The sequence below is a fragment of the Zeus faber genome (assembly GCF_960531495.2).
Source record: "Zeus faber genome assembly, chromosome: 13".
Lineage (NCBI taxonomy): Eukaryota > Metazoa > Chordata > Actinopteri > Zeiformes > Zeidae > Zeus > Zeus faber.
In genome coordinates this window covers 18946575-18970579 of record NC_137198.1, presented here as the reverse complement: position 1 = coordinate 18970579, position 24005 = coordinate 18946575, and the positions used below count along the sequence as shown (strand labels likewise).

The following is a 24005-nucleotide window of genomic DNA, read 5'->3' as shown; positions in this document are numbered from 1 at the left end:
GACCTTGGATTGTGGCGTCGGCCCGGTAAACTGTCGTCTTATTCACAAGCTCGCAGCTAGCTTGTTGGTGCACGGGGAAATATTTTATTTTGAAGCCGCCGTTGCTCATCTGTCATTTGCAGACAAAATCGTGCGCCAGGCGGGAAATTTAAGGGGCGCCCACGTTTGCGAAGTGGGTCCCGGTCCGGGGGGGATCACCCGCTCCATCCTGAATGCGGGAGCGGCGGACCTACTGGTGGTGGAGAAGGATACGCGCTTCATCCCCGGGCTGCAGGTACCGGCTGTTTCTGTAATGGCCATTTTAATGCCGCATCTCTGTGCTCAGTTATTCACCACGCAGGCAGTGGTCACTTCTTATATCGGTTATTTGAATTCATTCAATTAGGGCTTCTATTCAAAATTCCTTCCTCAGTACTATGCTGGAAAAAAACCCAATATTATTTCTAGACCCTCTCCAACTCCACAGCTTCTGTCCGAGGCGGCGCCTGGAAAGTTGCGGATTGTCCACGGCGATATTCTCACGTACAGAATGAACCGGGGATTCCCATCGAACATCTCAAAGGCATGGGAGGAGGGTGAGATCCACTGTTTAGCACCACAAGACACATTACAACACTCAGACGGCGAGCTCTCACAGTGTTGCTCGAGTTATAAAAACCTCAAAATCTGCTTGCGTCGCCCCGCAGATCCACCCAACCTCCACATTATCGGGAATCTGCCGTTCAGCGTCTCCACCCCGCTCATCATCCGGTGGCTGGCGAACATGGCCGACAGGACGGGGCCCTTTGCCTACGGACGCACCAAACTCACGCTCACGTTCCAGAAAGAGGTGGCTGAGGTGGGTGTGCTTCAGACGAGTTTTGGATACACATACACATTAATTTAGCAGACGCTCTTTTCCAAAGCTACTTACATCAGATGCGAGGAACAATCAAAGCAAACATCGACCGTTGGAGCAACCTGGAAGTTAAAGGCTGTTAAATCAGGGTGGGATTTAATTGTATGTTCATTAGGGATGGGCATCTCTTTTTCGTGGTCGACAACTAACAAGAATTTAAGTAGATTAGTCCAGTGTTTCTCAAATGGGGGGTACTCCCCCTAGGGGTACTGCAAGGGATACTCCGAAAATTAAAAAAAAAAAAGTGTTTAAAAAATATATATTGGTTATGTAGAACGTTTAAAAAAAACCACAACGCACATACAGTACGTCATTTATGTTAATTTTCTTATTTTTCCTCCCAATATCAGTGATATTCAAGGTTTTCAGCTGAAAAAAGATCTTAGTTTGAAAACCACAGGGTTAGTGGACTAGAATAAGTTGTCACAAAATTTTATTATAACTAAATATATAACGAGTCGCTTTTTAGAAATATTCACTAAGAAGGTCTGAAAAGTCGCTAAATCTAGTGAGAAAGCTGGCAAGTTGGCAAAACTGGAAGTGAAATGATTGCGAAGTAACTACTCTCCCTGCTACGTATCCATTTTTTTATATGGCCAGGCCATTTGATTATTACATGGCATGTTTATGCTAAATTGACAAGGACAAAACAATTTGTCAACATTGTAAACTTTGTGTCTTCTACACTCACAGTGAAGAACCTCCACACAGTGTGTGTGTGTGTGTGTGTGTGTGTGTGTGTGTGTGTGTGTGTGTGTGTGTGTGTGTGTGTGTGTGTGTGTGTGTGTGTGTGTGTGGTTACTGTCTATGCTGCTGTGCGTGCACATGACGTGAACCGTCGTGCGACGTGTTTGTGTAAATATGACCGGCACAGAATACGATATATCTGACAATGAAGCTGAAAACCAACTGATTCCGGATTCCAGTCACCCATGACCGATCGGTGCATCTCTTTTTATATATATATATATATATATATATATATATATATATATATATATATATATAATTAATACACACTCTCACTCACTCACTCACTCACTCACTCACTCACTCACTCACTCACTCACTCACTCACTCACTCACTCGCTCACTCACTCACCAGCCACTTTATTAGGTACACCTTGCTGGTACTGGGTTGGACCACCTTTTGCCTTCAGAACAGCCTTAATTCTTGGTGGCATAGATTCAACAAGGTGTTGGAAACATTCCTCAGAGATTTTGGTCCATATTGACATGATAGCATCACGCAGTTTCTGCAGATTTGTCGGCTGCACATCCATGATGCCAATCTCCGGTCCCACCACATCCCAAAGGTGCTCCATTGGATTGAGATCTGGTGACTGTGGAGGCCATTGGAGTACAGTGAACTCATTGTCATGTTCAAGAAACCAGTTTGAGATGCTTTGAGCTTTGTGACATGGTGCATTATCCTGCTGGAAGTAGCCATCAGAAGATGGGTACACTGTGCTCATAAAGGGATGGACATGGTCAGAAACAATACTCAGGTATGCTGTGGCCTTTAAACCATGCTCAATTGGTACTAAGGGGGCCAAAAGTGTGCCAAGAACATATCCCCCACACCATTACACCACCACCACCAGCCTGAACCATGTATACGGCAGGATGGCAGGATGGATCCATGCTTTCATGTTGTTTACGCCAAATTCTGACCCTGCCATCCGATCGTCGCAGCTGAAGTCGAGACTCGTCAGACCAGGCAATGTTTTTCCAATCTTCTGTTGTCCGTTTTTGGTGAGCCGGTGCGAATTGTAGCTTCAGTTTCCTGTTCTTAGCTGAGAGGAGTGGCACCCGATGTGGTCTCCTGCTGTAGACCGTCTGCTTTAAGGTTCAACGTGTTGTGCGTTCAGAGATGGTATTCGGCATACCATGGTTGTAACGAGTGGTTATTTGAGTTACTGTTGCCTTTCTATCGTCTCGAACCAGTCTGCCCGTTCTCCTCTGACCTCTGACATCATCAAGGCATTTTCGTCCACACAACTGCGGCTCACTGGATATTTTCGCTTTTTCGGACCATTCTCTGTAAACCCTAGAGATGGTTGTGCGTGAAAATCCCAGTAGGTCAGCAGTTTCTGAAATACAAAGACCAGTCCGTCTGGCACCAACAACCATGCCACATTCAAAGTCACTTAAATCCCCTTTCTTCCACATTCTGATGCTCAGTTTGAACTTCAGCACCATGTCTACACGCCTAAATGCAATGAGTTGCTGTCATGTAATTGGCTGATTAGCTATTTGTGTTAACAAGCAATTGATCAGTTGTACCTAATAAAGTGGCCGGTGAGTGTATATATATATTGACAATGAGATTGATTATGGAATTAATAATTTTTTAAAGAGATATTTAAAAGATATATATATATATATAAAGAGATACATTTTCACATTGAAAATTGATTATATTTGTTTTGCATGAATTTCTTGATAATGCAAACCATAACCCTCCCCACTGAGCGTGTTTAATGTAAATGCTAACTGATATCACCCGCCTCCCGCCCCAGCGTCTGACGGCCAGCACGGGGAGCAGTCAGCGCAGCCGCCTGTCCGTCATGGCCCAGTACCTCTGCACCGTCCACAGTTGCTTCACCATCCCGGGGCGAGCCTTCGTCCCCAAGCCCGAGGTAGGGAAACGTGGCTGAAAAAAAGACAGCCACACACACTCGCACCACAAAGTCATTCACATTGGACATTGGACATTTAGGAAATATAGAGTCACTACTACAGACACTCCACATACTAAAATATCAGTTGGAAACCACTTCTCTCCACCTCTGTTCCCCACATTTCCCGTCACCCTATCCGGCATGTCTTCATCCCTGCCGCCCCGCCTCAAGGCTTCATTAGGACTGTGTTGAATCAGTGTTGGGCTTTCTTTCTTTGGACCCTTTCTGGGCCATAATGATGCCTGGTGGGTATTTGAGAAACGGCGCGATCACACGTCGGCCCGTAATGAGGCACTGCTCTCCTTTTAGGCCCAATTTCCATCACATTCTCTCACTGTCTTTCTACTATCTTGCTATCGTTCTTTCATTTTCTCTCTCTCTCTCTCACGAAACCCTTTGGTGCGTGTCATCTGTGTAAGACGAGCTTGACGTAACATAGTAGAGGGGGATTATTTTCTTTGTGAGGATTTATTTTAAGGCCCGGGGAACTATAACATTTATTTTTTAAGTGCTTGTGACACGATTGTCTGTTGTGTGGGCTGGGTAGGAGGAACGGACAAGAGGGTTCGGGTACAGTCAGGCTTTATTGTCCTTAAAATCAAACAAAAAGTCTTGAGAAGAAACCAAGTGAAATTCACGGGCGCACCTGCGCCCTTGGGGGAACACAAAACACACCTTATCAATGCGCCGGGGTCAGGACCCGGTCTCACTGTGCTAAAGAAGAGACGGAGATGAGACGCACAGCGGTTTTTAAAGCCTCCTGTCAATTCGTTCAACTACCAACAGCTGAGTCTCATGAACTGCTCCCTCCACCCCGCTGCAGCAGACGCCAAACCACGCCCCACTGCCACAGTACTATTCACTATCATTGGAGACGGTGAAAGCAAGTGTCTTACGGAGAAGGAAAAAAAAACAAAAAACAAACACTGGTGGTCCTTTTACAATTCTGTCCAAGAGACTCTTTGTTTTTCTCACCCCAGACTGAAAGATTGGTCTTAGGTGGATGTCAGAGATGGACTGATGGGTCTCTTGGAGATGTCCCGGCTCTTTTGGAGGCCTCCCGGCCTGTCAATATTTAATCCGGGATGTGGGAGAAGAGGCACCGGAGTGAATGGGACCATTGCCGATTGTTCATTCTCTTAGAAGAGATGGCGCCTAATAATTATTTCATCACACCCGGGCGCCTTTCTTTTTGTTTAATACGGGGTGCATTTTCTTGCTGTTGCTTTGTTTGATGTTTGTGTGTATGTCAAATTGCAGACTAATGGTTTTGAGTTTTTATTTTCTATCCTGCATTGACGTGCGTCAGAGTGTTTTGCAGGTCTATGAATAAGTGTTAGTAAGAGACAAGTGTATTAGCATAGAGGGGGCGTATGCGCCCTTTTGATTAATCGCCATGCCAACCTCGGCCATCTCCCCCCACTGAAGGCTTTTAATGGCCGCTTGGTAGAGTTGATGTCATTAGGAGGATATGATGGTGATTTGATGAGCGAGTCCTTTCCTGCCACCGTCCTATAAAGACAGCGGAGAGCAGGCGCAGTGTGTTAAAGCCGTCCTACCCCATGCAGTGTACGTGCTCCTTTTTTTTTTTTTTACTGGTGTGTCATGTCATCTGATTTACAAAGGTCCCCCTGGCTCAGCATTGTTTACTGATGTTCATCAGAGTAATTGCACAGATTTTTATTTTTCTTTACGACCAATAAAATGCCTGGTGTGATTTAAGAGAAGAAATGATCGGCCGGCGGGATGGGAATAGCAATTGAGAAAATAGAAAATCAGGTTGATCTCCAAAAATCCCCCTTTTGATTGAAGTTTCCCAAAGGGGTGAAGGGATATAGAATGGGATATAGAATGATGTTGAGACTCAGACGTTTTATATGGAATAATAAATATAGAACGATAATGATAAAGACTGTCAGATGTGTAGAGTGTACTCTCTCTCTCTCTCTCTCTCTCTCTCTCTCTCTCTCTCTCTCTCTCTCTCTCTCTCTCTCTCTCTCTCTCTCTCTCTCTCTCTCTCTCTCTCTCTCTCTCTCTCTCTCTCTCTCTCTCTTACACACATATATATATTCTCATTGTGTCCCACTCATCCCGCTGTGTATGCCTTTCTTGGGCAGTGTGACTGTGTCACGTAGCCAACAAATCGGCTCAGCGTTCTAATTGTTGGTATTATCTTGTTCTCTCTGTGGCTTTTGCATCACTAATTGTCTCCTAAATGGACAGGGATTTGTTCAAATTGAATTAGAATTGTCCTATTTTTTGTCTCTTCTTGGCATGTCTCTGTCACGTCTGAACAAGAATAACTATACTGTGGTGTGTGTGTGTGTGTGTGTGTGTGTGTGTGTGTGTGTCCCCGTGTGTGTGTGTGTCCCCGTGCGCGTGTGTCCCCGTGCGCGTGTGTGTCCGCGTGCACGCGCGTGTGTGTGTCTGCATGCGCAGGCCACGGCAGTATTATCCCTGTCAACATTTCTGAGAAAATCTGCTGCCAGTTTGCCAGCAGCGTCAATACCCTGGGCACCACTTGCACCGTCAAAACAACGCCACCCCCGTTAAAAAAAAAAAAATGTAATACTGGGCTGTCACGCAAATGGCGACAATGAAAATAGGGCTGGGCCAGTTTTGGGGTAATGAGCACGGAAAGATTTTGTCCATTTTTACCATTTAGCAGGTTTTGGGCCCTGCATTGGTGTGTGTTGAGCAGATAGCCTTATCCTGGCTAATGGATCTGTCTATCTTGGCTCCACCACGACTACCACCACCACCACCACCCTCTGGGCTGCACCTCTCTCTGTCACATTGAGTGACTGAGATCGTCCTTGAAGGATACTGTGAGTGGCGATTGGCTGCGCTGGTGTTTCCCGCGGGCTCAGAGTGCCCTGGGTTTGTCCTGTCGCAGATCACACTAAACCACCCCCTCCCATTTACTGTTAACGCTCACACACACACACACATTGTCTGATGTGTTTCCACGATTCATGAGAATTCTCCAAAAAATAAAATAAATAATAGAAGCTTCGGTTGGGCCTGTATTCTTGAGCAGGGCAATATGGAAAAAATATACGTTAGGACAATAATCAATGTGAAATTTCACCTACATTTTTTTTTTTAAGGTTTTACATCACCCAAAACTGCCTATAATGTAATGTATTTGACCTAATAACCTTTATTTGTATCGCACCTTTCATACATATCATGCAACTCATAGTGCTTTGCATTAAAAGAAGGCAGTCAGACCAAAGTAATTTTTCCAAACTCTTCTGAATATTTCTGGCCTAGTATCCGAGATACAATATGACAACGTCTTAATTTATTGCGACACGATGCTGCTAAATGAAATGAAACGCTGCTATCAAACCATCGTCCTGCTCTGCCGAACGTGTTCTGATTAATATGCTGGTCAGGGGTCAAGGACTTTTGGAGTACACACAGCACAGAGGACAATCAGGGAATCTGCATTTAGCCAGTATGCACACCCACTCAGCCAGATCCCTATGCCTCTTCATGTGGAAAATAGTTGATTTGCAAAGAACAGCGGTGGGTGGGGAAAGTGTTGACTTTCCCATCCCCCCCCCACCCCCCCCACCCCACCCCAGTCCTTGCTGTCTCTCAGCTCCCTGGCAGAATGTGATTAAAATCAGCTTCTCTCCGTCACAGAGAGGTCTATAAGTCGCTCAATAGACGCTCCGTCATCACGAGCGTCTCTTCCACTCGGATCGCAGAGGGCCAAGCTTTTTGATGAAGTCGATTTGTTGGAAAATGATGAGCAAAAAAAAAAAAAACTGAGGAGGGGATAGTGATAGGAGGGGAGGATGGAAATGGGATGCAGTAGTGGAAAGCAAACAAAATGGAAATCCAGCACATGGAGGAGGAAAGATGGAACCAGAGCAGCGTGAAAACAGAATTTAAAGACGCCGAGAAGAGGCTACAAATAAGGGATGGAGGTGTGGGGAAACGTGGATGAGGATGATGGCACAAAGTGGGAAAAGTAAAGTGCACGTTTGCATATCATATGTATGAAACTAACGCGGAGCATCCTCCACCAAGAAGGAGAGGTAAAGGAGCGCCGGAACACAGATTGATGACAAAGATCGATCTGAAGTGAAAGTGAGGCAAACCTCCAGCAGATGGTTGTACAGCAGCCCTCCTTGAGTAATCGCCGCGTCGGCCGTCACCAGCCAACCACGCAAGCAGCCGCTCCTCCCGGGAGGGCGCTACAGATGTTTACCTTGTACACAACCCTCTACACAGGACTGCAGGCCATATGAGCAGGGGCTTGAAGGTCCCATATCGTCGTATCGTTTCTTCAGCTATGTTATCTGAATGGCAGTTGTAGGGCTGGAAACTTACTGTATGTGCAATCTTCCTCATAGGTCATTCTGCGACTCATAGGTCACTGGAGAAATAAATCCACACACAAAACAATAGAGTCAGAGTTGGCTCTGAGGTTGAAACAGGGTTGAGGCTAATTCTCTTTGACTCAAAATTGCATGAACCCGCCCCTCGATACTACCTAGCGTTAGTGACTTCTTGCTCAGTGAGAAGATGGGCAGAAGATGGGAGTGGTTATCCTGTCACTATCATTCAGGTAACTAATCAAAAAATGCAACATCCTCCTAAATGGCCTGTTCAGTTTGAAGCTAGAGAAACGGTGCAATAATTGAAAAAAAAAAAAAAAAAAAAAGATTGTGATGGGTTAAACAATATTAATATTAGCAGATATTGCGGAATTAATGAATTGCTGAAAAAGATAGGGACCTTGAAATTGCTTTGGTTGATTGACACTGTGACTGATGGTGGTCAAGCTTAGTTGGGTTTTGCAGAAGAAAATCTGCCTCAATATGAACAGTTAATTTACAGTTTTGGGTATGGATAATAAATGAAACCTATATTTATGGGTGTCTACAGCTGAGTCATCAGCATTTGTTTTCAGGGTCATAGTGATTATATCCTCAGACTTCAGGAGGGCATATTACTGGTGAATGTGACCTTTGTCTGGCTAATATGATGGCAGCCACAATGATGGATACTTCCTGTGTGACCTGAAGTGGCCCGGCTCTCCCTCAGCAGTACCACTGCAGTTGTACTCGCTGCCTCCCGCCGCATATACTTCAGGCACACCATTTATCTGCCGCTATTCCTATCCCTTAAATGAGGTCAAAAATGGCATCAGGGGTAAAAGAGAAAGTTATTTCAATGACTTGTGCTATAGCCGTAAACGCCGGAAGGCTTGAGCTCGATACATCAGAGTCTGAAGTTAAAGAAAAGCTAAAAATACTCCCCTCCTATACAAAAATGCAGAGGTTGGCAGAGTGGGCTTATCAACATCTTTGCTAATAATCTCTTATTGGGATTCCTCACAAGACATTGACAGTTAGGCTGCAAGTCAGCGCTCAGAGTTGAGGAAATACAGCATGCATGATTAAAAAAACCAAGATGCAAGTACAGTGTATTTTGAAAGCTAATGCTGAATCCCTGGACAGATTCCAATAAAAAAGGTGGTCAGCTTTAAATAGCCTTTATCACCTTGAATACTTGGGAGAAACATTTGTTAAAACGAGCAGTCCAATCAGTATTAAAGCTGCTTTATAGCAATACACCGATCAGCCACAACATTAAAGCCACTGACAAGTGAAGTGAATAACATTGCTCATCTCTTTACAATGGCACCTGTCACAAGGTGGGAAATATTAGGCAGCAAGTGAACAGTCAGTTCTTGAAGTTGATGTGTTGGAAGCAGGAAAAATGGGCAAACGTAGGGATCTGAGCGACTCTGACAAGGGCAAAATTGTGATGGCTAGACGACTGGGTCAGAGAATCTCCAACGGCTGTTTTTGTGGGGTGTTCCCGATATGCAGTAGATAGTACCTACCAAAAGTGGCCCAAGGAAGGAAAACCAGTGAACCGGCGACAGGGTCATGGGCGCCCATGGGCTCATTGATGTGTGTGGGTAACGAAGTCTAGAGCATCTGGTCTGCAGGCTATGATTGAAAGGTGTCAGAACACACAGTGCATCGCAGCTTGCTGCGTATGGGGATGTGTAGCCGCAGATCAGTCAGAGTGCCCATGCTGACCCCTGTCCACCGCTGAAAGCACCAGTCATAAAGAACTTCAACAGAAAACATTAATTGACATTCCACTTGCCGTGTTAAAAAAAACCCAAAAAGTATAATTATCTTAACGGTTGCTACTAATGAGATTATTTCCCTAATTGATGACTGCTTTGGGCCCAAGAATGCAAACGATGAAAAGTTATGTCACCGCCACCGTTAAGCTCTCCCTCGCACTCCATGTTCCTTTAGTCGGATCAAAGTGAATTCAAAACAAAGCCAACATCATCTCTAATGGACTAATTTGAAGCCCCGGGGGGAGGAGGTCTTGGGGGTGGGGGAGGGTGATCACTGTCCACACTGCTTGCAGTTTAGCTGTCCCCACCTCCAACCCTGGGGAATCTTCCCGGCAACATGCCTCCTCCCGATACTTGGTGCTGACATATTGAAGGGGACCTACAATGCTCCTTTTCAACAAGTTAATATAGGTCTCTGAGGGCCCTAAAACATGTTTTTGAAGTTTTCTGCTGAAAATATCCCTTAGATGCATTCTAGCCACTCTAACATGCCTTAAAACCTTTCCTTTTCCCGACGGTCTATTTTTGCGGGTGGCGGTTCCGTTGTATTTCGTTTGTAAACTTTCACTGATTTGACCTCATCATTCCACCAAAATCAGTTTCTGAACATAATTGAGGCAAAAAAATAAGTAATCCAGTTTCTGAATCTTCACTCATATTAAAAAAAATGTCCACCTTTTGTTACCCACACCGCACCAGGACACGGCACGCAGGGATTTTTTGTTTTGTGTAAACATCGGAAAATGGAATAAATAATATGAATAAATACATCTACAATAAAAACACACAATTTTTATTGTTTTTGTTTGGAGAAACACACAGCGTATCGCACACTGCAGCCTATAGTCTATCTACTGCATACTTTTGTTTTTTTAAGAAACAGTGGAATTAATTTTTAAATACTTACATTTCCATCGTCTGCAGTCTCGTTACGGACAGTTGGTAATAATTCCGCTTTTAAAAGATTTGTGCTGGTCTGTGAAACAAACAGAGCCGTTCCTGGCTTGTTGTTCTCCAGCTGTAGGTGGAGTTACTCAGATGGACGGTTTCTAATTCTACTGAGGCACCATGTGACGTATGAAGGGATCGCAAATCAACACGGATTATTTCTCCACAAGTGCTTCGAAATAGGGGGCCCACAAAAAACCTTATTTCACAGTTTGTGTGTTAGTAGGCCCATCAGAGACCCAAATGTATGCGCACAAGCACTGCAAATGGAGTCTTTTTTTTCCATAATAGGTCCCTTTTTAAAGGCTCTCCTTTGAACCGTCAGAGTATTGTTTTCTTACAAGCACACTTTTGTCATCCCCATCGCCTATACTGCCTCTCTCAGCAGTTTACAGCCCAGCCAAGGTCGCAGCTATTATTCCAGAGCCGCGGACGGGCACCCTCACCCAGGGAGAGAGGCTCTGATGAAGGAAGGTCGTTCTCAGTCGGCGTTGATGGCGGCATTATATCTCCAAAATGAACCTTCACGGGGATGATGCGTGTCCAAAACAAAGAGCCTCGCATTAAGTATGATGCCACACCTTGCTTGGTGCTTTGGCGCGTTTTCAGCAGGGCAGCTTGCGCCGAGAACGCTTTAGTGAGCCATTGTTATGGCCGTTCTTTAGCATAATGGAGTTCTGTCTATCCTGCTCATTTCACCTGTAAATAGAATCGTGCATCGATTGTCTTGTTTACTTGTTACATTTAGTCATTACATTTCACATTGTCCTTATCAGTCACGCCGCCTCGCTCTCTCTACCCTCTCTGTGGTTGATCTTCAGAACTGCTGCCTCTGTTGGTCAAACCATGGGTCAGTAAGGAGACTTTATGAGTTTAATGTGGCGGGGAGGCTACGGTAGGACGTGACCGTAGGTACAGAGCGCGATTAACCCCTGAACTGGATTTGACGAGGTTCAGAATCTCTCACCCCTCTCCCCTCCCCCCTCCCCCCTCCCCTCCAGCATTCGCGCTCACATTCCAGATCTGTCACGTCTGCAATTCCGGGTGAAAGCCTTTGAAGGAAAATGTAGGTTAAATACATAGAGGAGCGGATCTTATTAGCGTTTCCCCATGAGAGGAGTAGTTATTTGATCTCCACTGTTGTTGCATAACCAAGGGGAGCAAGAGAACGAGGGATACAGCCTTGAATAATCCATGTTTGTTTCAGGAAGGCACATTTGCGCTCTGTCGTTGTCTCCTTGGCTCCAATCAACCGTAATGAGTGCCCCGGATTTTCTCAAAGGGGAACTGTTTAACAGGAGATCAATGTGTATTCTATAGGCACGACACCGATATTAATCTTAAAGAGCATATTGCACGCGGCACCTGCTCTGTTAGATAAATTCTGCTTAACGCTGCAGGGATCTTCATGCAACGCCAGCAGTTTAGATAAACATGATATTGGGGATTATAGGCGCTTGTATGTCACGATCCTAGCACTGCATCTCTCATCCCTCTTGTGTTTCGGCATTCCGCTTGTTTGTGCTTGCTGGATTTGGAGCTGTATACACTTTGCTCAACTGCAGCGAGACACTGGAATGTTGCAGAATTTATTCCCCTTTTACAGTGGACTGTGGCCGACCTTAATGCGTTTTATTGATATCACTTGTTAGTCATCACTTGTTAGTGTTAGATAATGGGTTCCCCTTGTATGCTTCTCACACTGACCCTTTATGCACACACTCTTTTGAATATATACTGTATAACATTTGATTTTAACAGTATTGCTCTTTTACAAGTCAACTAACTCTACAAAAGAAACCCACCAGCCGTCACTTCCCGTAGCTATCTAATTGCGCATATTTAGCAAGGAGCCCACACATCCTCCAGCATGCTAACCTTCCAGACTACTGGAGTCCCTTATTCTGTTAAACTATCTACTGAGTTATTATTTCATACGTGCACTAGTGTATGCTTACATTACATGTCGAGATGACAAGATCTGAATAGGGACATGGGAACTACCTTTTTTTTTCTCCAACCTCCATTTGCACATTGTTGCGAATGCTTTATGAATACATGTCTTTAGTGGGAGTAAAAACCCTGTTTCCCTTCGCTGCTCATAGTGACTATGATATCTTCACAAACACGCCTACCTGCTCACACTGGGCACAGACTGTACCATCCAAAAATCTGCCTGTGCAATTGGCAGGGAGCTGAGGGCTGTTCCCTACTGATTGAAAACAAACACACACACACACACACACACACACACACACACCGCTATACCTACACACACAACAGATTGCTGGGACATATTGCTTCCACAAAATAGTTTTATTGGTAAAAAATAGAACTACTTGCACAAGCACACTGAGACAACGGTACCAGAACTCGTGAACTGTTGATCATTGTAATTACGCTCCGGCAAAGTAAGAAGTGCTAAAGCATCCACAAAAGATAAGCTGCAATTATCGAAACGATAATTCTTGTCTTGGTTTATGCAGGAAAGCTGCAGCTCTTTTCAGACATTTAGGGCCTAGTACCTTTGCACTCGGGCCATTTTAACAAGCTAATGACATGGTGTACTCATGATCGCGCTGCACAGCCGCATAAAAGAGAACTTTTCCAGCTCATGTTTGCTTTACAGCGATCTAATCAGACAGAAGTAGTTCACTTTTTTTTCCCGGACTGCCAATTATGTTATGTACATTTGTACCGGTCCACGGAGCTTGGAATGCTCAGCCACTTGAAACAAACTGCTGTCAAACAATGTAAAACGAGCCAAGGTGCATCTGAGTAGTCTTCTTATAAAGAAGATATGAGATCAACATGGTATCTTATATTGAAAACAAAATGCGGGAAACATGATACCTTAATAAAGAGAAGTATCCCATGTTATTGGTCTAGATACTTGTGTACAGTAGTCTGCGAGCATATAATGCACAAGGAATTACACATGTTTTTTCCACATTATTTTAGAAAATAGTCTTCCTCAGTGTAGCTATTCCAAAACAAAAAGATTTTTGAGACTATGCTGTGCTTTTCGCATGGAAAAGAATAGAAAAAAGCTGCGTTGAACTGTACACAGGTACCTAGTTGACTCAAAACTTATTCTGGCAGGATAACTGAAAAAAATCGTCAAATACTTGCCAATGTATTATTCATTTTTCAAACAATGTCATAGAAAAAATAAACAGGACTTCATAAAGTATTGAAACTTGTCACCATGAGACGATTTGGCACATTCTTGAAACGCATAAAGTGTCGGTATTTGTTGGCGACATGGCACATTCTTCACTTTGTTTATTGCATTGGTTATGGTGCCTGTGCAGTGACTTATTGTCCGGACGCCAGTTCTGTTGGCCAGTGGTCTGTGCTGGGCATGATGGCTAGTTAGGGCTGGACAGAAAACCTGGACCTAGAGGGCTGCCAACACAAGCAGGGTTGGCCACAGAGACGCCCCGTAACGTGCCGGCAACCGCCTGCAGGTGGCGAGCTGGGCTTAGCCATCTGCTTCTCCCTTAGGAGACATGTTTATGAGAGAGAGAGAAAGAGAGACAGAGGGAAGGAGTGAGGGAATGCACAGCTCTATACATCACTGCCAGGGCCTGTCACTAGAGAAGCCATTTCTGGATGGAAACGACAAACCTTCCACCCCCTTTTTCTCAGAAAAGACATGATACACTGGGGAACATGACTGTGAAAGCATTATAGTACTACTGACATATGAGGAGGTGGGCACCGTGTACTGCACGTGTATTTATATGTATATGAGTGTGTATGGGGGTGGGGGGTTAGCCGTGCTTTATAAAGACAAATCTTTGCTCTGTTATTGATTCTAATCCATTTAGCATTTTACACTCTGAGAGACAGAAAGTTGAAGAGAACAACTCACATGGAATAGAAAAATGGGAATGATGGCATCGTGCAGTGATTGCAACTTAAGAAGCTGAGACCTTCTGCAGGTGCAGACTAGGAGCATATGCGCATTGCTGACACACTTGGAAAACAAGCCGCATATGGAGAATGACTCAAACCTTCTTCAGCTGCCTGCCACTCCGTGGCTCCGTAACCGTGACTCAAGAATACATTTTTCCTTTCCTAACAGGTCTCATGTATTTTATACCTGCGGGATAAATGCATATCATGAATGCACGCATGAATAACAGAGGGAACTCGGTCCAACACCAGTCTGTGTAAGGGGGATCTGTTGCCTCGTGTCACTGGCTAATAAAGGGGATTAGCGAAAGTAGCCCTACGTCAGCGGCGACTCTGCGTAGGGCTTATGGATCCACGGAGGAGAGAGCGCTGCCCTCCTACCCAACCTCCGAAAGCACTGACTGACACGCACAGAGAAGCCCCAGACAATAAAGATATTTGGATGCAGGATTCCGTTTCCATGGTGCTGAAGAGGCGGATGGCGAGGGTGAAAATCACATGCGAAAAAAAAGGAAAAACAACCTAACACAGCGTGTGTCTGAGGGTTTAGTGTGTACATGAGCCTCCTTGGGAGAGTGTGGCGGGGTGTGTGTGCCTGCGCGTCTGTAGGCGGTGTGTGTGTGTGTGTGTGTGTGTGTGTGTGTGTGTGTGTGTGTGTGTGTGTGTGTGTGTGTGTGTGTGTGTGTGTGTGTGTGTGTGTGTGTGTGTGTGTGTGTGTGTGTTAGATCCCCATGCAAGTTTGTCTGTGGGTTTGAGGATAACTACTGAATGGGTCGCTGTGAGTCAGAAGAGATGAGGCTTTTTTTTTTTCTCTCTCGATTGCTTGGATGGAAAATAGAAAGCAACATTTCAAGAGAGTCCAGTCTGCTGGAGGCTCTCTTGATCAATTTCTCTCCGTCGCTCTCATGTTTCCACCTGCAGGAAGGGAGCCGGGCAGCTGCCTTTCTGCATCCGTGTCTCCACTTCAGCCCAGCAGCCTCCATCTACCAGACATTCCCCTTTAACATGTTCAAACAGTCTAATGTTTCTACAGCTTTTCAGGCACAGGCATTGTGTGGTTATGTCTGTCTTCTACCAGGCATTCCGCTGTATTATTACACCGACAGGCTCCACACAGCATGCTTAGAGGCAAAATATCAACAACAGAGTATTATTGGCTAACAAAAATATGACTATTCATTTCAACCAGTTCCACTCAACATTCTAGTGGATGTGTTTACGTAAAAACTACAATGGCTTGCAATGAAAGGGCTTCTCCCCTACTGCTGCCCCTTTTCAGGCACCGTATTGCCGAGTTTGCCGAATGGGAGGGTACCAAACGATTGTAAATAGCAGCTAAATGATTGTTTTATTTTTTTTTTTGTTTTTGTTTCCTTTTTAGTTCAAACCTTTGGCAAAAAAAAAAATCTACACGGATGGCTTCCTAAACGACTCCATTCCCCAGGGAACTCTTTCTGTGATTTACTGATGAAGGACATCTGCGTTTGTTTAGCTTTCCCCGATTCTGCAGCACCTTATCCTGGCACCTTATTTCAGCTGTCGGTCTCTTCCAAGGTGCTGCTTGGGGAATACCTCCACTGCTTGTGCTTTGCAGAAGAAGGGAAAAAAAAAAAAAAAAAGGAGAGGAGCAAGATTTAAAGAGGGGGCACAGAGTTGTTGCCCTCCTTCCTCCTGTTATTTCTCTCCCTCCATTTGGAGCAAAGCCTGGTGTTTTGTATCAGCCACTGTGTTGTTTTCCCCGCAGGCGAATCTTCCCCTCAGCTCCGGTGCGTGTAGCGCAGTTTTATTACACGTAGTCCTGCAGGCTGTAGCCGGTCTTATTGTCTAAAGGAGAAAGCGAGCAGTATTGGTGCTGCAGCTCCTGCTGCTGCTGGAGCAGCTGCTGCTGCTGCTGGAGAAGCAGTTTGTCAGGTGGAGGCAGCAGGACCATGTCCTGCGGGCCGTGCCTCTTCCCCGAGCACGACATGCAGAAGATAGATCCCCCAACCAACAGGAAGCCTGCAGACACGAAGGCCACATACACAGCCCCCCCAGGTTCAAACTTATTGCTCTCGGGCACGTTGGAGTCCAGGAAGTTGGTGATGACCTCGTTAGTAAACCAGGAGGCCGGCACCAAGCACAGAAAGCCGGCAGCGACGAAGCAGCCGCCGCTGGCAATGGCGGCATGCCTCTTGGAGCGCCGGCCTCCCCCCCAACGCGTGCACTTCAGTCCCAAGGAGGCCAGGCAGAGCCCCATGGCGGCTAACACGCAGCACAGCACCATGGTGGTGCGTGCAGTCTGCAGGTAGGCTGGTAGTGAAAGCACAGAGTACTTCAGTGTGCAGCTGAACATGCCAGTGCTGTACCACGTGCAGTCCATCCACAGACCCTGCATCTGGGAGATGGCTGTGATGATGTTGGAGCCCACGTCTGCGCTCACCTTCCAGTTCGGCAGAACGGTGGCCACCATTGCGCCCATGATGCCCAGCAGCGCTAGGACAAAGCCGAAGACCTGCATGCCAGTGGAAGCCATTCTGCTCTTCTGGTCGCTATTGATGCTGCTGCCTTAGCCCCCACCTTGCCAAGGCGGCATTAAGCCAGCGCCTCCTCGGCGCCTCGACCCCTCCGCCTCGCTCCTCTCCCCCGGTAGCACACGAGCTGCCAGTCAGATCCTCTGCTTCTTCAGCTGCTGGTCCACACTTACTGGAGGAGGGAAACAGAAATTAGAAATTCTCTCTGCAAAGACTTCTCTCGCAGGGGACAAAGGACAGTGTGCAGACCCAACAATAACAGTTATTGCTGTTTTATTAATTTGGATGAAATAGGGTAAAAAAAAAAAAAAAATGTGTATGTGTTCAATTTCTGCATGTCACCTTCCCCTCCCCTGTACAGGCGCCCCTTAGACCCGTTACTGGAGAAGGAGAGTGGTATTTGCAATGCTCAAATGTGAACTTAAAGCTGCAGTGTCCCTACCCTCCTCATCTGAGGTTAATATATCACTATTTCAAGGTAATATTTTAAGTCACTCTATTATAAAGTTGTACATAAAAATATATATTTTTTTGGTCAATTGTCAGAAAACTTTGCAATTAAAAAAAAAAAACCCCATTTTATTATTATTTTTTTACATTGCTTGTTCATCTGAAAATAAGCGGTCGTTGTTTTTCTCGGACCCCCCTTAAAGGACCAACGCGGCGTTAACTTTAACCCTCTTCACTGCCTTGATCCCAAAAGAAGGAAGATTTAAAAAACAAAAAAAAAAAGAAAAAAAAAAAAAACAAAAAGGAACGAGATGTTGAAATCCTGGAATCTCTTACCGCTCTGCTGCAGAGCTGGCGGCGACGCGTCGCGCCGCCGATCGCAGCGGATCCCGTCAACGCGCATAACGACACACGCTCAGCGGCACCGGGGCGCAGCGGGGCGCACCGGGGTGCGAGGGTCCGGTCCGCACCGACCTGCCGTCTCCGTCAGAGGACATCCCCGGCCGGGCTACGGACCACACATGCTGCTGCTTCTCCCGGAATCTTTGGCGGAGCTGTACCCGTACCCGTACCCCCACCCTCCCCACCCCCCCCTCGCGCTTCCGCCGATCGGTACAATACGGAGCGGCTACGTCACCGAGCGCGCGGCGAGCGGACACCGAATGAAAACACACGCGCGTCCACTACGACAGAACCCGCTGCGGCGCTGCGTGCGTGTTGCCATGCTGCGTGTTTGTCAACAACACGGGCTGAAGTGCGCTCCACGTTGAAGTTGGCGTCAGAAAAAATAAGACTATTATTATTTTTATTCGTTTGATATCATTATGGTTTTTTTTTTCAATACTTCATTGTTAGGCATCCATCCCGTATGGTTTATTTATTTATTCTCCTTGGCACTTTTCGGGCTAAAACCGTCTGGAGCAGAACAACCGCTGCAGCCGTGGACACGGTTGAGGTGTCGTCAGAACCGGGACGTCGTGGTTCATCCATCCACACACAGAGCAAGAATTACTTTAAAAAACGGATGAAATTTGACCAGAAGTAGCCGAACGTCCGTGCATCGGGTGGTGGAGCGAGATAAGTTTGTGGAATAAGACGCTTTGTGACATCATCATCCAATTTGCTAAAAATGGGCAGGTTGTACGAACGTCCAGTCGCACCGTGCGAGCTGCGTAGTGGTTACTGTGTGTGTGTGTGTGTGTGTGTGCGTGTGCGTGTGTGTGTGTGTGGCCTAACCCACTTGACGTTGGCGGGGCGTTTCGTTTGATATTTTATTATTTTGCCCATTTTGTAAATATAAACGCAAACTGAAGGTGTCTAAAACAGTCCAAAACATATTCCATGTTTGTGTCCTCACACAGGGAGTTCGGCTGCAGCTCCAGAGCAACCGGCCCGAGTTTAAAAAGTTAACGAAATGTCTCTGAGGGACATTCAGCACGAACTGATGCTACGTTCCACGGGAACCCGAAAATTTGTGATTGGTGTCGATAAAGGATCCGTGTGTTGCTGCCTGCAGCTTTATTTGTTGTTATTATTATTATTATAAGGTTCAAAAGAAAAATTTAATAAAACTCATAACTTTTCAACTTTTGATACATGAACTGATCTATTTACATATCTAATAGCAGTATAAAACCATCATAATGATTAGTTGAGTTTTCCTTTCTGCCTTATTGGGTCATTAGATCATATGTTAGACAACAAAAGAAACCGACGACGCACAGTTATGTTGTGGATTTTAAGTGCAAAGGTTTATTTAATGAAAACTTGACGGCAAAAACAAAATGTTATCCACCTCCTTCCTGCGCCTCATTAATAAGCGTGATCCATCGACTAGATATCCAGCCCCTTCTAGTGTTCCAGTTTCGAGTCTAATCTGCTCGTTCCTTATTTGTAAAAACGTTGATTTGGTCTTGAGGTTTGCGTCGATGTAGTGACGCGCCGTTAACTTAAGATTCCAACCAATCACATACAAGTTCTTATGGGGTTTATTTCCTCCTCAAAAGCTCCCTCGGTTTATTGAAAACCCGGAGACAGAATTAAAATGGAAGCCAACCCAGCCCCAAGCCCTTTTCTAATTATAATGGTGGGCTGCTGCCATCAGAGATATACAACATCCAAGACATGAGATCTATGTCGATAACGTCTTGAGAAATAGCCTTAGTACACCACAGGGAATGAGTCATTTTAATGTACAAATAATGGGCTGCTGTGGTTATGACCAAATTAGATGGGCAAATTAAAAAAAAATTGGGGGTGGGTGGGGGGCGTTGTATGTGACAGTCCAGGGGGCAGAGGAGCATGTGTACCACACCAAAACTGACCCTCCTCAGGGAATCGTCTTCATCAGCGAGCACACAATGGGAGGCTAAATTCACAGCTGGGACCCCCCCCCCCCCCCCCCCCCCCTTTCTCGTCTCTCTCCTCTGTAGAGGACATGTAGGCGGGCGGGAGGGTGGGGTGGGGTGGACGGCCTTGGCTCATGAATGACAAAGGGGACAAAATAGAGGGTGAATAAGCGCACAGGACTAATAGACGCACTATCCTTGAAAACACAGATGTGTGTTAGCGTAATTCTGCTGCATGGGCAAATTAACAGCCAGCCCAGCCAACCTGACAGAATGATTTCTTTGGGCCCCCACCTGCAACATAATGGCCGCGCAAGGGCCGTCGTGATGCCGTGATTGCTATAGTGGATAGGTCAGTGGTGATTGATTTGCATGGCTATTGATCTGTTGGTATAATTTGCTCCCGTGCTCTTCCCGATCCCGATTTGGTTTCCAATGCTGGAATGGAGAACAAACCCTACCTATGAGTCTTGAGCAGTACGCCACACTACTATTCCCTCTGCTTAGGTGGTGGTGCTGACCTTCAGCGCCACGTTCTATCATGAGACACATGCACCGTGGGATGAGAAATTTTCCAGTATTCTAGCGACACAAAGCACTACACCACATGTGACTTACCTCCTCGTAACCGATGAGATCCTAAGTGCTGATGCCAGTGTTGTTCCTGTGGGGGAATAAAATAAATAAATAAATAGATTTCCGAGTAAAAGGGACGCGAGGGGGAGAAAAGGTGGAGAAAGGGGGGAAATAAGGAAAGCACTGTTAACATCGACCAAGGGACTGTAAATGTGTGACGCTGTGATGTGTGAAGACATGGGGGCTATTATAAGCATGGTCCCTTTATTTTATCACCTCCCAGTCGAGCTCTGGGTACAGCTCGGAGGCACCGCCACATTCACCACGTTTTTTTTTTTGCCCCCACATGAGGGGTTTTATTGTTCAATTAGCATTTTTTTCCTCATGCCCAACCCACTAATTCCACACTATCCTCATTCCCGTAGAAAATAGCTTTTTGCGGTCATTGTCTTGTCAAGGCGGCTCATTCACAGTTAACGTCCAAGGTATTGAACGAGAACCGTAAAGCCACACTATTTAACTTCTTAATTTTAAAATAACACCTTCATTTTGAAGGTGCAATGATTTATGGAGAATAGCAGCCTGAACGGCCGTTCTTGCTCGGTGTAACTTCTGTGTTCGGGTACAAAACCGCGGGAAAAGCGAGTTACGCTCTACGTCACTACCTTGATGTTTGGCTACGTAGTATCAGTTTTTTTGCCTGGTAAAATGTTTACATTAAAAAAATATATATATTTATATCTAAATTATAAACTTGCCGTCAAAATGTGCAATAAATGCTCATACAAAACAGCCGCTCCACCTCCCTGACGACGCGGACGAGACCGGGCCGGTGGCCGCGTGGCCGTGTGGCGCTCTCAGCCGGCTGAATCACGCGAGTGAGCCGATCTGCCAGGCCGAGCACATCTGGTACGTACACCGGTAGCAGGGGGCCGATCCCCACACCCTCTCTACCCAAGGCTGTACGGGCTCCGTCCGGGAAGTGGCGAGGTCCATGCAACGGGTGCTCTAACCTAGGTGTACATTATATTTACTTTTGTAAAATAGGCTGTTATTAAAATGTGACCGATAAGGTTCAAATTTGTCCGGTTAAAAAAAAAAAAAAATTCGGACACCGGACCGAGTTTTATGCCAGGGGTGTAAAAGTGTAATTGCGTATTTGTGTGTAATTGTAATTGTAAAACTGTAGGGGCGCCAAATCCCAAAAGTTACATAGTGCTGCTTTAACATCACTCTCAATGTCATGTCGCTGTCTTATTCACTCAGGCCCGTGTCTGTTTACACCAGGTGTAGTCACGGGCCAAACAGTTGTGACATGTTGAAATAGGTTGTGTTGACTTGATATAGCAGCATCTTGTTTTTTTTTTTGCTCCTCTTCTTCCTCTTTCTTGGTCAAAGAATGGCAGTTTTTCTTGGAGGGAAAAGGGATGAACTCGTCAAGGACTCAGGCTTTAGTCCCGGTTATCCGTGAATTCGGAGGGGCTAGTGTCACCCCCGCTTGGCTCTCGAGCAACACCTCCGTCCGTTCTCTCGGCCTTCTGCTCTTTTACTTTCCTTCACTAAGCGTGAGTGGGAGTTATCTTCTCAAGGTATTGTCATTATTAATGCAACACATTTCCCGCCGTAGCGTGAAATCTTTTTTGCTGTGTATAGTCGTCTCTGTCGCCCGACGCCTCCCTCTTAGATCCTGGCATTATGTAAGAGCGGCAGTGTCGGTTGTTTAGGTGCTGCAGCAGCGCCGAGCGCCCCGGGGCCCCACCGTCTCGTCTTGGTTCCGCTCAGAGGGACATGACAAATTACAGCTCACAGACCATTGGGCAAGGACTTGACAAGGGAGACGTCGGAGGTGGAAATGGGCAAGGGGACTTTGAGAGGTTTCTGTGCAATCCCAGGGATAATATAGTTTCCTGCTGACCTTTTATGAACGTCGAATGCACAGAATATTGAAACGCATCGATATGGATCTGTGGTTATTGTCCGGAAACGGGTCAATCTGCGGGGAAAATTGAGAGTTGTGACCTCAAAACCTTTTGTGATTTCACCCTTTTTTGAATGCTGTCCAAGGGGAAGCTATATTTTGATAGTTGGCGTTGTAAAATCGCAAAGGCAAGGTGTGAACGCTGGGGTAGTTTGTAAAACAGCTGCTCGCCGGTTCAAACTTTAGGAAAATCAAGGAATTGTTACAAAACAAAACAAAAAAACCCTACACCAAATGAGCTTGATTGAGAGAATGCGAGTGACAGGAAGTTTTATGAGTTTGAATATAATCCTTATGTAACGAGGCCAAACTGCAATAGTAATGCTGTTTGCTCGCGCGAGCCTGTGGAATTCATTAACATTCAGTCTCATCTCCAGTGTGTTCTCTGTGTCTTACGATCCCTCCTGCCGCCCATGCAGAGAAGAAGGAGGGGAGGGCGGCTGTGACAGTGAGGAATAGAAGGTCCTCCCCACGTGTGCTGGTCTGCGGTCCGTTCCCCGAACCTCCCAAGAGGTGCGAAGTTTGTGGATGTGGTGGGTGAGGGCCACGCTCCCAGTGCATGAATGGAGAGTGGGAAGATGGACGTTCCCTCACGTGGTCAGGTTATCAAGAGAGGATTAATGGCAAGGAGCAGGATATATTGCGGCACTGCAACCTGGCGAAGCCATGTAGCGAGGTCGTCTATAAATCACGGGAGCAAAATGACTTGGACAAGCAGACGGGTAAAAAGCTGCTGCCTGTATAGTCCCAATATCGACATTTCCCTGTGGTCCTCTCTTAAATCATGAAGTGCAGAATATAAATGGCTTAATTATTGTGGCAGGGAGTGAAATAAAGGCAGTCCTTCATATTGCTTCTTCCAAATATGGTGGTGCTGCTCTTGCATCCCCGATGTGCTCGTCACACTGCATTCAGATTAAAAAGTAAATAAATCCAGTAGCAACCCCTCCCCCACCCCCCTACATGTTGATGGGATTAGTGGAGGAATTGATTTTCATAACGCAACTCGTGTTCAACATAATTGATGCGCAGATGTTGTTTCCCTATCGCACCTAAAATCCACCGAAAGAATTGATGAGCGCAAAGACGCTTGTGCACTCTCCAAACTATCCATGAAGCCAGCGTAGGATATAAAGCTGTGGGCGGGATGACACACGGTGGCGTAATACAGGATAACCGTGATATTGAACCTCGTCCAGCGGGTTGGAAAGCGCTCTGTCCCGTAATAGCACATCGCCTAGAGAGCCGTGAAGACAAACGGCCCGGACCGGCGTTCGTCCCATTACGCGGCCACCGCGGCGAGCGAAGCCGGCTCGGCAGCGCGGCACCGACACCCTGGGAGCTATAGATCTGATAAGAGATATTGTGGCACTTTGCGAGAGCTGCCAAACACCGCCACGGCATCTAAACAGCTCGTTAAGAGATCTCGTTCGCGTCCTTGGAGCGCTTTCCTTTTTTCCTCCCCCAATTATCTGCGCCAGCCCCCCTTCCCGGCCCAGGAGAACAAAAGAGCGCTGTGAATGAGGGTGAGTCACGCAATCCTCAAATACGAGCTCGGAAGATGCAGG

General features: G+C 46.0%; 2 protein-coding genes across 2 annotated transcripts in view; one reads left to right on the top strand and one right to left on the bottom strand.

The window, feature by feature from the left end:
* Nucleotides 1–24005, top strand: part of tfb1m (transcription factor B1, mitochondrial) — a 29196-nt gene that overhangs the window by 1468 nt on the left and 3723 nt on the right. Inside the window, exons 3-6 of the mRNA XM_080012279.1 lie at nt 123–274; nt 467–575; nt 687–838; nt 3421–3540. Coding sequence (XP_079868405.1) covers nt 123–274; nt 467–575; nt 687–838; nt 3421–3540 — 533 coding nt within the window. The remainder of the gene's footprint in view (nt 1–122; nt 275–466; nt 576–686; nt 839–3420; nt 3541–24005) is intronic.
* On the bottom strand, nt 13033–18067 carry LOC307238815 (claudin-20). The gene is made up of 2 exons (XM_080011964.1): nt 17872–18067; nt 13033–17257 (listed from the first exon to the last, which is right to left on the bottom strand). Exon 2 carries the CDS (start codon nt 17085–17087, stop codon nt 16362–16364), a length of 726 nt encoding a protein of 241 aa, XP_079868090.1. The 5' UTR covers nt 17088–17257; nt 17872–18067; the 3' UTR covers nt 13033–16361.

Excerpts from the sequence above, each read along its gene's own strand:
- LOC307238815 (XM_080011964.1), bottom strand. The coding sequence starts at position 17,087 with ATGGCTTCCACTGGCATGCAGGTCTTCGGCTTTGTCCTAGCGCTGCTG.